Below are 16,645 nucleotides of genomic sequence, written 5' to 3' on the forward strand. Positions count from 1 at the left end.
TGGATAAATAACAACAAAAAAAAGAGACTATTTTAATGAATCAATGAACTCAGCATTCTCATCTCCTTCCTTGCTTGTTAGTGCTGTTGTCTGTGGTATTGAATAAACTACTCATTCATGACTGAGAGAGCACCATGAAAAATGCAAATTCTGTCAGACTGTTAATGACAAAATCAGAAGATCTTGTTCATTAGTATTTATTGACATTTTTGGAACCGCTGTATTATAATTTAGGAAAGTTCTTGTGCTTGATTCAGCTACTAGACTTTTTTTTCAAGACACCATTAATTTAATATAATTGTGTGAAAATCTGAAGCAAGCAAGAAAAGAGCATCTCAAGAGAAGGCTTCACAAACTAGGAAAAGAAAAAGTATAAGACCTCAAACTTTTTTTTTTTTCCCAGATAAACAACTACACTGACTATGAACACAATAGAAGACAGAAATTAAAAAGGAATGCTCTTTGCAGAACTTCTGTCTTCCTTGGTTGCCATTATCAAGAGATGTGAAGGTATCTTTTATATCACTGTTTATTTCATTATTCTGTGCTTAAGAACATTTGTTTGGAAAGCTAATATAAACAGTGCTTTATCTTAAAAATGTTGTCTGAACTCTTTGAAGTTCATCTCAAAGTCCCAAAGACAAGGACCAAGGGACTTCTGGAAGGGAAATTTTTGAGGAGTAGGAGAATGACATGTCTACTTGTGAGATCTTAGACTTAGAAGACAAGCATTTGAAAATGCTCTGACAATGCAAGACAGAGGGTAAAGAACTAAAGAACTAAAGGTAGCCCTGGACCAGGAACACCTTCATTACATACACATTGTTCATGTGGCAGCTCTCTCATTTGCAACTTATGTCTGTGTTCTGGCATACAGATCTCATCTCACCCAAGTAGATGAGAATCTCACAGAGAAGGAAAATCTGTGTCTCATTAGTAAGCTGCTTGCAGAAAACAAGTTATAGAAATACCTAAGAAGTCTGCATTTGAAATCACAGAGATAATTTGTGCTAACACTTTGGGTCTGGCCCACTTTTTCGTACTTTGCTTACAACAATGTTTTAAACCTATGCTGCATCTTAGATATGGTCACCACCTTTTATTTCCAGTTCATCTTAAAAGGAAATAGTACCTTTCAGCCACTGATGGGGGATGCTTGCAAATGTTAAGCAATTAGCATGTGGTATCACATGATATAAGCAATGAACTCTTGTGACATAACATTGACATCAAAATCATTTAGTGAATGCCATTAATAGACACCTTTCGCACAGTGATGATGCCTTCCTGTGTGTCCTTCTGTGTCACAATGTCAAACATATCGGTCCCATCACCATCTATAATCCTGTACTCTACTTCTGCATTTTTTCCAGTGTCCGCATCTGTGGCTTTAACGCTGCCAATGGCTGTCCCAACTGGGGAGGACTCAGGAATGCGGAGATGGATGGTACCTGTCAAAAAGACAAAGAGTGATTCAGGACCCCCACAAACTGGTACACATGCATGAAGTAACACAAAGCTGATGTGACACAATAGATGATAACATAATTTTGTGTATTTTTTTATTCTAGAGAATTTGCCATGTAACACCGAGACAGTAAGACAAAATATGAGGCAGAGAACTATCCAGAGGAAAGTTTTATATAGAAGACTGAAAACAAAACTGTAGAAAAAACATTCATAGGAAAGTAAGGTTGAGAAAGACCTTTATTCTGTCTCAGAGAAGATTCAATTATATCTGCAGTCTTCTTGCCTTTATTTTCCTTGTAAATTTCTTGTCCTAGTTTTTCTTTCATTCCTGAAATATCATCTGGAAAGACTGCTTTGTGTTCTTTCTAGGCTTTACTCTTCTTTTTTACCCCTTAATATCTAAGGGCAATCTTTGAGATATATTTTACATGTATTTTATCATGGAGGTTATAACAAGAATAGGACTCCTTGATTTTGCTGACCAGATCTATGTAAAAGGCTGAAATTTTGTCTTTAAAAATTAAGATAGATAGTAATTAAGATAGTAAGATATCATATTAAATAAATCTGAATAACACATTAATGCATGGGGAGGTGTTTTAAAAATCTACGAGCAGAAATTATACCTATACTTGTTAAAGCAGTTAATTCATACTTAAATAGGCTTATGAATATTGCAATTCTTGGTTTGTGCTACTTTTCTTATCTCAGTTATATCCCTTTATGGTAGTGTCATACAGCTAATAAAATATATAGGAATAAAACTGTCATAATTCAGACATGCTGCAGTAAATTGAAATAAGTATCTTACCATATATTTTAGCATTCTATGTCCTAGCCTTAGTGTGAAAACTGTAAATAAGTGTTGAGATATTTGATCCCATCTGTTGGAACATATGCTAGAAAAACATGTGGGGGACATAATGCTGTGAAGAATTCTCAGAAAAAATATTTTTAAATTAATGCATCTACAGTTGTCATTCCAAAGATGAAAGTGAATTCAACAAATCTCTCTTGGAAAACTTCTTCTTCTATGGCCTTTGTTAAGTTTTCCAAGATTTTCTGTTCTACTTAGAGACTACCTAAGTTAAAGGAGTTAGAGGTATACTTGAAATAACAAAAAAATGGAAATGGCAAAGGACAGCAACCACAACAGTAAAAAGCTGAACAGGCTACACAAAAAGCAACACATAAATACATTGCCCAAATAAGTATTACAGAAAAGTCCATTAATGGCATATTAGTTTTGTGCAATCAAGAAGAATCATGGGGAGAGATTGGCATGGCTATATGGGAAGGTCACTGGCAACGTGATTTTATCATAACTCAGGAAAGCATGAGTCATTTGAGGATTATTGATGTATTACAAGCCAGCTACAGAGTGACACTTACTACAAAAAACCCCTATTATTTATTGTGTCATTAAAGATTGTTTCTGCTTCCACAGATTTTTTTTTTCTGTTCTATTATGTTATTATGTTCCCATTTGACAAAGCTAAAAAAACAAAAATGCAAAAATTGAAAAAGAAATGCATTCACATTTAGTTTGCAATTAAACATTGAATGAAAAATATTAAAATATTAAAATTTAATTTATTCATATAATTTTACTTCAGCATATTTTAATATGAAACAGTCATATAGCAGCAGAATTAATTCTTTATGGCTATGTACACACCACAATCTATTTATATGGTTTTTTTTGCTCAGTCACATTTTGATGTTCAATCCAGTATTTTATCCTGCTTTTTCTCTAATATTTTTGTTACCTTTCTCTAATATCTAAACCTCTAGAGACTCACTCTGTAATCACCTAATGGTAAAAAAAGGCAAAAGAAAAATTATCCCCAATTTAGTACTTAAGCAGCACTATGGATGAATATGGTGAAAGACTGCTTTTTTTATCCCCAATTAATATTTATATGTTATAATTATTTTTATGAGGTGTCAACTACTCTTTTTTTTTTTTTTTCAGTGCCTTGTGGATACTACTTTGACTCCCAGTGCAATGCCCAAGTTATTATTTAGTCTATAAACTGGTAAGAGGTCATATCATGAATTGCTAATAAGATAGTGGAAACAGAGAGGGAAAATAACCAGAAACTTATAATCTAAAAGATAATTTTTAATCTAGCCTATCCATTTCTAGAAATCTCCACCATAATATTAATTTTATTCCTTTTGTCACTGAAGACATTTAATGCATTGACTATATATGGTATGCAGTGCAGCTTCGGACACTGTATCAGAATACAAAGGACACCAAAGCAGAATCATCCTTGCAAAACTCTACTGTCAATCTTATTTCTCTCTTCTCAAGGAAAGTAGATTACTTTTTGCATTTACTCCAGTGAATGATGTCCTTTCATTTGTCTGTCAGGAAAAGGAATGGGAGGATGAAGGAAAGGAATACTTTTCCATATACTAAGGAGTGCAGAAATCAGCTTGAGGATTAAAGTCTACACACTTGGGATTGCAAGTACTTCAGTCAGTCATAAAGAATGAAAAACCAATCTCATTTTTCCGTTTACTCTTCTTCCCATTCACTCTTGAATAGGCATATAATGTAAGGGTAAATATTATAAAGGACTAATGGCTATCGTCTCACAGGATACATGGGCTGCCATAATTCAGGTGCACTGAGTTTCATTCAGGCTCAGGCTTCTAATTCTATAAATCACATTTTCTGTTTATCACTGGTCAACACTATCTCCTTATTTCTGAGGACACTTGGAAATATTACAGTTGAAACAAAGATCCAATGTCTGAGGTCTTTGAAGACCTTTCTGTATCACCTTGAAAAAGTTTTCAATCTCATCATCACTGTTATCTATGTGGGTTTTAGTATATTTTTAAGAAGACAAAAATATTCTGAAGAATCCTTGCTTCATAATATAAAAGACAGAGGAATTAGGGGTTCTATATTTTTTTTAGAAAGTATGATATAATACATCATGTCAAATTTTCTACAATTTTAATATGAATTTCTTGTGGGAGACATTTAAGCTGATATTAAACATTTTATTGAAACATATAGCTGTAATATGCTGAGTCCTGTGGAAACATAATAGGCATTCTAATACTTATCTAATGCTTAGATAATTTATAAATCCGATATGCATATTATTGTTTCATTAACTTAATCTATCTGTTTTTTTTATTATTGGAATAGAATAAGATTAATTTAACTTAATCAGTTTCAATTCCATAAGTCTCATTGAACTCTGTTAAAATCATGAATCATTATAATGTCTATTTCAGTTTTGAGGTTAAATATATATTTTTTGAAGTCAATATCTATTTTTACTTTCATATATCTAGTAAAATATGTTATCTTTATAATGTTTTAGTTTTCATCTCCATTTATATCTAACAAAGAAATTGGCAGAAAGTAGAGAGGAAAAATCAAACAACAACAAAACCCATGAGAGGAAAATTAAATTTCTTTAAAGCAAATGACACTACTGATTTAAACTGACATTAAATAAAAATGCAGAGATGCTACATCAAATCCTTCTCTCTCTCAAATATTATGTTGGAATCCCAGATAAGTCATGTTAAAATGGTCTAGAAAGTTGATTCCATCATTCTGTGTAACTTCTAATTTAACACAGTGCTTAAAAAGTAAGAAAAGGAGAAAAAGTATAAATATGCACTGTTGAAGCTTCTATGTTGTCTTAAGTTTAAGTGTTATTTTTTTTTCTGTAAGGTTTTGAACATGACACTTCGTTGAATAGTCTTCTTCAGTGTGTCCAGAGTAATACCACATTCCTGTCCTACACAACAATGGAAATACTATAATCTATATACAAACGGAAACAATAAAAAAATAAATAAAAATTGTGAAAAAATGAAAAAAATTATAAATTATCAATAAATTCTGTTCAGAATACAACCTTACAACCTTTGTAGAAACACACAAATTCTACTTACTCAATGGTGCATGACTTTTTTTTATTTCAAATGTGTATATGAAATTACATGCTGATAAACATCTTAGCTGAACACATATATATTAACTTCAATATTAAATTGAACATAATTATGTACTCCAGTTCTGCCATAAAGAGCATAATTTGAAGCTGATTCTGTTATTTTGATCAAGAAGTTACTGAATCCATCAGTAAACTACTGGATTGAGTAGAATTATAGAGCGTATAAAATGTGTGGTGAGGATACTCTAAATCCTTTACGTATTAAGTCAATCTAAATCATCATGAAAATATTGCAACTTCAATTTATGCAAAAAGCTTTAAATGTATTTAAAATGCTTAACTGTTACAAGTTTGATGCTACATAGTTTAATACTTCCATATCAGGTAGATTTTGGTTTGAGGATACAAATTTTTGACAGTGGTATTATTAAAAGGCAAAAATCATTATAAAAACCTTCATTAAAGCTGTAAAAAATCCATAAAAAAGTTAAATGTCATTTGCTTTAATTTGGGAAATTTTCTGTGCTGTTTTGTAGCTCTATAACTGAAAAAGTAAAAATCTGTCTGTTTCCCTTTGAGTAATTTCCACATTCTTCATGATTAAATATTTAAGCAGATACCACAATTCAAACATTTCTGCATATCTAGAATTACAACATGTTTTATTCTCCAGTGGGAGAGCATGTAGGAATTAAGCAATAGGTAAGGAAAGCAAAAGCATTGCTGTAATGCTCTTACGAGTCCACCGACTATTGCTCCCCATATTTCTGGGAGTAATTCCAGGTTTACTGCAGTTATATTTGATCATGTAGCTGTTTCTAAACAAAAAAAAAATGCTTTAACATTTAATATACTGCTTTAATAATAATAATCAGCACATAAGCCTTTTGTTTATGTGTGCCCCATAATCTAGATTTATTCTAAATTAAACCAGATGGTGATTGCTTAACTTTTACAGCACAAGTCAACTATTAAATACAGCTTACTCTGGGGGAAGCGAGGTGGATTGTCATTGACATCAGTCAGTGTGATGTTCACGGTGGTGGTCCCTGATAATCCACCCATCTGGCCTCCCATGTCCTTTGCCTGGATAACTACTTGGTATTGCTCCCTGTTTTCTCTGTTCATGTTCGGCAATGCAGTTCTGATGATGCCTAAAAGAAATAAATTGGAAAACAAAACTACTAATAATATATTTGTTGCTTATGTGCAGCAATCAGCTGCATCTTTTTTTATATTAGTCTTGAAATAAATCTCTAAAATATTAATTTAATGTTTCAAAGTACAAATTTCTGTCCATAAGTTTTATTGTAGTCTTATAATTACAGTAGTCTTTGGTACAGGCTGTGTCTTGGTTGAACACTTGTTCTACATCACAGATCCTTTTCCAATTTCATCCTAAAAATGCTTCAAGATATTTGTGTACAAGGTTTAGGAGGAAGAACACCTTTTATTAATCTAAACAGAATCATTAGGGGAAAAAACCCATTATTTTCTAAGAAAAATCCCTTTATTCTTGCCTTTATCAGAAATGTTATTTAAATCTTAAGCAATAAATAGTACCACAGTAAAATTACTTATACTTCATGATTTCAGATGTCTTGAGTTTTTGTATGTATTATATAAGTTATAAATCATGAAAAAAAGCAAGAAATGCTCTTTCATTTCAGTTAGTTTTTAATTACATTTTTAATGTGATCTTAGGTATTTTAAATTAAAGTGAAAGTTTAAAGTTTATGGCAAATGAAAATAATGAAAATTTTCATTACCTGTTTCTGGTTCCACAGAGAAATATGGCTGCCCTTGAAGTATGCTGTAAATTATTCTGGCACTGTTTCCATATGAAGGGTCATCGGCATCAGTAGCTGTAACTTGGACCACAGAAGTACCTGAAACATCCAAAGCAGACTTAGTTGCATATGACTCTATATGGAGGTGCCAGAGCATTAATTTCCATTCCAACAGACACCAAAGAAATTTTCAGCTAATACTGATTGGATTTTCCAAATATCTTTGTATCTTCTAGTCAACATTAGGTACATTTTTCCTTATTCCAGGTCTCCTTCTACGTAAATTGAAAATAAACTTCTCTAATCCCACAAGTGTGATTAAGATTTAATTAGAAAATATAAACAATAGCTATGTCTGAGCTGAATTCTTATCTTTACCTAGCTACAATAATTTATGTACTCACACCATCTTTGCAGAAGGCATTTTTTTATTGCAATAAATACCTTCATTCCATTGCCTAGAATGGATTTGGGGTGTTTTGTGGTTTATTTTCTTTCTATTTTATTTCATTCAATGATATCAGGATGTTATAAAACTACACATGCAGGAACATGACAGAAAAAGATGGTTAAACAGGTCATTGGATCTTGTGAAAAACAAGCCATCAGTTCTTCCTGCTTTCTGAGTGTTACTATAGATAGATACTAGCAGAAGAAAGACTGTCATATGTACTTTGAAATCTGCTGATTATTTAGATTACAGAAAATTTCCTAAACATAAAGACCTTCTCTAAATTTTAGTAGAAATATACTCCTTTAAAACATCAAATCTTTGCCATTACCACTGACAGTTTTTCCACAATCAAAATATTTTCTACATCCTGTTCAACTGTTCCATCACAGAAATAAAGTATAAAGAACAAGGATCCCCCCTACTGTGCATGCATAAAGTCCAGGTGCTATTTTAAATATATAGGAAATAATTAGAAAAAAATAAAAAGGAAAAACAATCATCATATGCATGACTAGCTAGCCATGGGCTAATCTGAGGATCAGAAGACTTTAAAACTTGTTTCTTCTTTTATCCCAATTATTTCAAAATTATTTTCCCCATCAAATACTGCCAAACATAAAAAAAACCCACCTGTAAATCCAAGACCCTTGGCACAACTATTTACTTCTTCACATTGTCTGCACTGTCTGTCTACACTACATAGTTATTCTAACATATATAAAAAACATATAAAAGTAAATGCTATTTCTCCATTTATTTGTGATTTTATGACATGATGACAAATCCACTTTTTACAAATAAATTGGGGTCAGCAATTCCTTTAAAAACCTGACAGAATCATAGCACCAATATCAAGGGAATAAGAATGTGCCTAACTGTTGAAACAGAGATGAGGTCTCCAAAATGTTTTGTTTTCAACTGCTAGAGAATCTAAATACTTGTTTCAGTGAGTCCCTAAAAGTACTGGCTTCTCATAAAAATGGGGATATTACTGGTTATATTATTCCTATTAAAATGGTGTGAATCATTCATTTAGCAGAGGAAAGACCCAAACACAAAATAAAACTTTTAAAGATAAAAATTTCTACACAAGTATAAAGAAATTAAGAGCAAATAACTTTTTATTGTATTAAAGATTGCCTTGGTAACCACCTAGAATATGGCTGAATCCATAAATCTGAACTTTTCTTAAAAAATAAGAATGTGGGGATGATAGGTCTGTTCTAAAAGCTTTGTCACTATGATTCACTAATGTCTCATGTCTTCAGCCAAACTGAACTCCATGTGTAGATATATGGCTATATAACTATTCTGTTAAAAGGTGAATAGTCCTTTCTGTTTAATATATTTAAGTTCCGAAGAGTGTTGTCTTGATTCTGAAATGCACTTTTGGACTATCCTACTACTACAGAGAAACTGCAGTGCTAGAATTAATACTTGTTCCTAAAGAGCACCTTCTCTGAAATAGCAGTTGTGTAAAAGAAGGATACGACAAATCATCTTCAGTAACTGAAGTGCTGCAAGTTAAAAAAAAAAAGGCAAAAAACTCCAAGCCACTGAGTAACTGAACAACATGGAATTGTGCAAGTAAAGTTTACAACTCCTCCATTTCATATCCATAACAACAGAGAACAGTCATAATCAAGACATCTGTCACAACAGCATGATGTGTTAATCAGAAACTTCTACATTGTAAATCCATGAAAATCAATACTTTGTGTTTTTACACAATACACAATACAATAATATTGTATTAATACATAAATACATGTAACTGAATAATTTATTTTTTCTAGTTTTCACATTCCCTTCATTTGTGAAATTAGACGTATCTATTAATAGGTCAATTGTATCAGACCAAATAGAAGGATAATAAATTTTGAAGAATAATTTGGAAGGAAGCTGATGAGCATGCTTAATCAATTTTAAATGTGTTTAAAACAATTCCATTTTAAATATAATAATATGTGTCTAACAGTTACTACTGTCTTATTTGGGTGTCATAATGAATATATTAATTAATACTCTTTCATTGCACATGAACATGAAACAGCAAATTATATCATCTATGCTTTTCTTCAGCTGGAATGAACATGGCTACATAAAAAACTATTGGAAACTTCTGAAAACTATATATTTGCGTCTATACCTTTTAAAGTCTGTGGAAAGAGACTTGTGTTCCTTAATTTCATCACTATCACACAGTGCAATTGTAGGTTATGATCAGGACAATGTGCACTCAATTACTCAAAAGCAGTAAAGATGACCTTTACTTTTTACCAAACCTCTTCGACTTTTATGGGTCAGGCACCTGGCAGGAAAAGCGCAAGGGCATTACTACACTTCCAAGTGCCATTCAGGGTGCAGAATTCCCCTTTGATCTCAGCCATTGCTATGAGAGGAAAAGAGATGTGCCCTCTAGGCTTCTACACGGGGATCAGCAATTCCTTTAAAAACCTGACAGAAGCCACGTCAAGAAGTGAACAGGAGTAGTGCTATCAGTGTATCAATTACATCCTGCACATCAGCTGTCAAAGCACCAGCTGGTTTTGCTTTGCTTCAGTACACTGAAGACCACTGGTGCTCAATAAAACAAATGTATTATTTGCTCTGGTTTGAAACCTGGACCAGAAATCAAAAGGCGTTGAAGATGATCGGTTGTGCCAGGACTTAAACACTACAGTAGAGGGGTCACTTAGTGATCATCACTTGGTCTAAGTCTTGCTCTGTCTTCTACATAGTCATAGGTTACTTCTGATGAAACTGGTCTTTGACCTTCAGAATTTAAAGCCTAATCTGAACTCCATAGCATTGCATAAAGGAGACAGTGATTACATACAGGAGAGATGGAGACAGACATTTTGCAAGGGCATGTAGTGATAGGACAGGGGCAACCGCTTCAAACTGAAAGACAGCAGGTTTAGATTAGATGTAAAGAAGAAATTCTTTACTGTGAGGGTGGTGAGGCACTGGAACAGGCTTCCCAGAGAAGCTTTAGCTGCCCCATCCTTGGCAATGCTCAAGACCTGGTTGGTTCTGAGCAACTACATCAGTAGGTGACATCCCTGCCATGGAAGGTTGGCTGGAATTAGAAGATCTTTAAGGTCCCTTCCAACTCAAACCATTCTATGAATCTATGAATAAGGCACCATCTATGTTACTAGTAACACACCAGTGAATTCTGTTATTTTCCGCTTGCATAATTGCCTATTTTACATACCATGAACTAGAATTCAACAGTTGTAAACTTGGCCCAGAAACAAACAGTCTTTTGTCAGATTATTGTAGTTCTCAGAAGGCATATTTTAACATAACTTTAATTATAGTGTTTGACTCTCCCTAGAGTCTAGGACTATAACAGTAATTAATATATTTGGCCCTTGCTGCTGTTTTCTGCAAGCATCTTCAAACACAATACAAGTATTAATGACTTTGACCTCACAAGTCATTTATGATGCATACATATTAGATAAAAATCACTGGAAATAATTATCTATGAAAAGGAATACACAAAATATCCACTGTAGAGCTGGATTCTAAACTTAGCTTTTGTTTTTTTTACTCCCAGCTGAGTTATGTGATATTTAACTAGAGCAAGTACACTCCATAGTAAATTATCCAGACAAATAACAAGCCAAATTAATAGAAATTTTCTGCTTTTTCTAGTGGAAAAGACAGGAAATAATGACACCTATTTTCCCCGGAAATAATGACACATGTTTTCCTCTGAAATAATCTATTTCAAGCTGCAGAATGCAAAAAAGAACTGAAAAGGGCTGCATGCTCAGAGAACTCAGTGTCAGAAACAACTTTGAGTACAAGGTCGTCCTGTAACTTAGAAAATAATAAATTGCAAACAAGCACAGGAGTAGATAATTTCAATTCTTTTAAGATGTCCTTTGTATGGAAAAATAATGTTTTAGCTTGGTGGGTTTTTACTTTGGGGTTTTTTTGGTTTTTTTTTTTGTTGTTGTTGTTGTTTTTGGTTTTTTTTTCATTTTTTGTTTCATCTCCTTATGGCAGGATTTACGTGCAAAGTGAAATGAAACTTTGTAAAAAAATTTTTAAAAAATCATTATTTGGGTTTTTGAAATGTCCTAAGTCAGAAGTTTCAAAGAGATTTGTTGAGAGAACGTTATATGAAAAAAAGATTTTAAATTATCTTTGTAAGTAGGAAACTAGAAGGAAGTGTCATAGGATGAATTCCATGGCAGACATGACTAGGCATTGGGAACTGGTGAATGGCACTAATGAGGGAGTACAGAAGAAGCCAAGGTAAAATTTAAGCAGCTCTAACCGCTGTCCAAAGAGAAAGAAAAACATATAACAAGACGTAGAGATGACAGGCCCACTGGGCACCCTGTGCATCACATGTAAACCCAGAAGGATATCCCTAATTTAGAAGCAGAAAAGTTTTAAGATGCAATAAAGATAAAGAATTATTATAGAATATATAGGCTTTGAAGATAAATATATAAAAAGAGGTCTAAATAGAAAGTTCTGAAAACTTTTCTAAAGTACACTAATAGGCAAAATCTGCAGGAAAATCCATCTAGAGGAAAATAGACTATCTGCAGTTCTGAAAAGAAATCTCCAAATTATCAGAAAGAGATAGGTAAAAAATATGGACAGAGCAGAAGACTGACGTCAAAACTGTAAGATTTTTCTGGGTCACTCACTCTGAATGTAAGGAAAGGAAAAAGTGAAAGATGAAAATCCAGTAATCAGTACAAAGACTTCAGGAGAATACCTTGTCTTCTTGGATATTGACCCAGCTGAGAGATCCTGAAGTTAGCCCATTTATGTCTGCCTTTTCTATGTTTAATCAGCAACAAAAGAAAGATGAACAAGACAACAAGGAATTTATGGGCCTTTGTCAAGACACTCTGTTTAATAATAGGAATAGCCATATTCTCAGGTGTCTGTCTGGTTAGTACCACAGCTGGAGGAAGAAATCAAAACTGCTGTTGTGGTCTGAAAGAGTCTGGTGTATGGCTACATCATGATTTGATAAGGTTTATGGATGGAGGCCTATGGAGTAGAAGAAGACTAAATAGTGGTTTTCTGACTTCCTGATCACCTTATTGTTCCTTCTAGAACCAGGAATTTCAGGATGGAGAAAACCCTGTACTCCGAGGGTGCACAGATTTCAATCATATTTAGTTTTTATTACATGACCATTTCATTCTTTTTATAATGTCATACCATGTTTGCCTTCTTTCTGGTATCCAGATAAGTCCATACAAGGTTCATATGAACACCTCACCACTATAGCTACAGTACAGATGTGTAGAAATAGACAACATAGTGGCAAAACTGCAGAATAGTTGACTTTTGGGAGTTTTCCTAAAGTAGAGATAAGATTGAGCTCATTTGAAATATTGATATTTAGTACCAGGACAGAGAAGTCAGTCACCAGGTCATGGCCAAGCTTTTGAGAACACAGTCACAGTATAACAAATATAAGGCACAGGCACAAGTTGTAAGTTAGTAGTCATATTAAAGACTGATATGGATTTAAAGTATAACAAAGAAAAAAAAGAGCAAATATTTATTATCTATAAAACACCACTTGTGTGGCAAAAATACATATAAAAGATGATGACAACTTCCACAGGAACAGGAAACAATGAACAAAGAATATTGTTTCAGTGTTGTGTCCTCCAATAAGAGGCATGATATCTGATCTCTATCTGCACCATCTATGTGCACAAGTGTCGTTTTGATTTTTAAAAGTGTTAAGTTTTCTTTTATAGTTTTTTGAAAGTTTTACTTTCTTTAGCTTTCTGATAATGTTTGCATATTTGAGAGTCAGAGTTCTTACACAATTACATGTATAAATAGAATAGTTTACATATTTCTCTGTGGGTAGAGAGAAATGATTGATTGATCTTTGGACCAGTGTGTTGGAGAAGTGGTAATTCCATCCTCCAATTCAGTCACCTTTGAAATTGTTAAATACCAGATGTTTTAATAAGACTGGGTCTTTTCCTCTTTTGAACTTACCAAGCTTCTGTGTACTCATTTCATGTCCAATAGCGACACACAAAGTCCTCTTTCACCTTTGATAGTGAAAGGGGCATGTATTTTATTTTGCTTTTCAACCCATTTTACTATTGCCAGTCACCAATCCTACTCTTATATTTAAGGATCTTTCTCTGTGCAGTTGAATAAACTTAAAAAACACTCTTTGTATGTTTGGGTATGTTTATGGGTATGTTTATGTAACTGTCTAGTGGTCCAGCCTTCACACCTGATTGATAGTAAACTATTGAACTTGGATGTACCAATAGTAGCAAGAGTGAAAGCCATTGTATAAAAATATTGATGCATTTTTGGTGGATAATGCTATCATGAAATCATATCATGTACTGGGTTTGAAAGGACCCTTAAGGATCATCAGCTTCAGGAAGTCCAACTTCCTGCTTCTCACAGGACTACCTAAAATGAAACCATAAGACTAGGAGAAACGTTCAAGATACACTGACACTTTCCTGGGGAGCCAGTCCCAGTGACAATCTCTTGATGAAGAACCTTTTCCTAATGTCTGATCAGAGCTTCCCTTGACACTGTTCCATTCAATTTTCTTGTGTCCTACTGCAAATCAGCAGAGAGGGGAGATCAGCATATCCCCTGCAAGAGCACCTGTGACAGTGAGGTAGTCATGGAACAGATGCACCTGCAGGACTGGGCAGGAACTTGTCACCGTTCTCCCCTATCCCTGAAGTCACTGCATTCAGGGAAGTGGAACAGAGTGAGGACAGGGAATCCTTCACATGGTGTTCTGTCTGCTTGGCAGGTCTGGCCCAGGAAAGGCAGCGTGTTGTTCTCTTTCTCAGTATCTCCCTTTCAGTAGCAGTATCTCTCTTTCTCAGATTCCCAATATACAGCATGGTGCCACACCATGTTGACTATCCTGTGTTAGATAATGAAAATAATTCAGTTCTGATAGTACCACACTTTTTTATAGAACCATATAACTCATCTCTGCTCAGGTAAGGGCCATGGTAATTTGGCTTCACAGTTTCTTTTTCTGGCACCTATCACTGTGAAATGATATTTATATCATAAACTCCTCTTAATGTTTGCAGACATTTATAGAAAGATTAACTGTTTCTACATTCTCACAGAAGTGACTACTACAGGGGACATGCAACAGAATGTGCGATTACATCCAAGACTGCAATTTCTATCTGAATTCCTTACATCAAGCCTGACAATTCGTTAGCCCATGGCCAACAGTACAGGGCAAGTAATGGGCTGCTCACAATACTATAACTAAGAAAAAAAAATTAAAAATCCAGAGAGAGAAAAATAGAGAAATGTAGAAATTTCTATGTATTTTCCTTTGAATGGGGAAGTGAAATTGTAATAAAAAAATGTAATTGTCACTTTTTTTCATAAATTTCTCTTGTAAGTTGCTGTACTAAAAATGCTTGAGTTGTATGATGCCAGAAAAAATACTAATTTAAAAATATTTTGTAATAATGATGTGATCATATATTATTGTGGTACCAAAAGATGAAGAATTTTAACATAATGACTTCACAATTTCTATTAATTCTATCTTTCTCAAAAGTTTTATGCAGCTTATGCTTTTAGAAGATTTTTCCAATTTATTGTTTAGCCTTTAGTTTTCAGAAACTGAGTAGATTTTTTTAAGTTGGAGAATTAAATTAGTGTTATGAAGAAATGAATCAATGTTGATGAATACTGTATAAAATCAAGTCATTCTCTCATGGACCACAGATGAATATATACCTCTAGGGAGCAGACATAAAGCTAAAAGTAATAAAGATAAAAGAAAATGCTACCTATCAGTTTCTCTAGCAGCTGAATGACTGCATTTATAAAATCCAGGAACATGATTGATTTGAACTGAGTTATAATTCTCTTAATTATTATAATTTTATTGACAAAATGAAGTCCATTTGTTTCAGCACCGCTATTTATGTAAGATACAAGGTTAACACATTAAGTACACCCAAGGGTTTTTTTTGCTGCTTTTTTTTTTTCTATAAATTATTGTTTTCTAAATATTTTTCTTATCATCTTATCCCATTTTTTTTGTTGTTACAGTGCTGACTTTTTGCAGTTTCAAAATTTTATGATCTATGTACAGCTGTACAGATACACTGGAGACTTGCAATCAGAATACTTTAGAGGCATTGAAATAATGCCATGAATGTTTGAGAACAGTTAAAGAAAAAAATATAATTTATGGAATTGAGACTGATGAAATGAAGAAACAATAGCTTATAAATTAGTGTTATACAGTAGCATAATATTTAATGAAAACACTGAGTAATTTCTTATATCTTTTCAATTATGTTTTAAACAACACCTTTTGGAATTTATAGAAATAACATGAGAAATAAAGTGGAACTCTGATATATACTTTTCAACCCTACTGTAACCTTGCCATGTGCTTCTCAAGAAAATGCTCTTGAAATGTTCTTTCAGGATGCACTTCCAAGATGCTCTGCCTAAAGCTGTATATCTTTATGGCAATTTAGAAAGCTGACTGGTACATTAGTAAATTTGTATTACATTTTGTTAGATTCTGGAACAGTAAAGGTGGAAGATTTTTCAGTTCTTGTCTTTACGTGGGCTGATTTGATGAGATTTCAGTACAGGCCTACACAATAAACTGTCAGATTTCTTTATCTTTCTTTTTAAAATTTATTTTCCTTTACAATAAAAACTAGTTGCTGAATGCTGGAATTTTAAAAACTGATTCAATCACAAACTGAAAGTGGATTGAAATATTAAGAATAAAAAATTATTAGTATTATGCTTCCATACATTGCTGCACAGATTTTCTGAGGCCATTCTCTTTCAATAATTATGCTTTTTTTTATTTTTTAGCATTTTCCAAGGCCCAGGAAAGTAAGTACTAAATCATCAATACCTGTATATATAAAATATCTTAAAATCTTTTCATCTCAACAGGCTAATTTAGTCATCTAAAACATCTATTTGACCTATTCAGGCAG

General features: G+C 33.2%; 1 protein-coding gene across 2 annotated transcripts in view; it reads right to left on the bottom strand.

Moving 5' to 3' along the window:
- The window catches only part of CDH10 (cadherin 10), a 90,563-nt gene that overhangs the window by 15,829 nt on the left and 58,089 nt on the right, over positions 1-16,645 (bottom strand). For both annotated transcript variants that reach the window (XM_077786143.2, XM_021546401.3), the window contains exons 4-6: positions 7,175-7,294; positions 6,392-6,559; positions 1,264-1,451 (exon numbers count right to left, since the gene is read on the bottom strand). In XM_077786143.2, coding sequence (XP_077642269.1) covers positions 1,264-1,451; positions 6,392-6,559; positions 7,175-7,294 — 476 coding nt within the window. The remainder of the gene's footprint in view (positions 1-1,263; positions 1,452-6,391; positions 6,560-7,174; positions 7,295-16,645) is intronic.

Source organism: Lonchura striata, chromosome 2 (assembly GCF_050655825.1).
Source record: "Lonchura striata isolate lonStrDom1 chromosome 2, ASM5065582v1, whole genome shotgun sequence".
Taxonomy (NCBI): domain Eukaryota; kingdom Metazoa; phylum Chordata; class Aves; order Passeriformes; family Estrildidae; genus Lonchura; species Lonchura striata.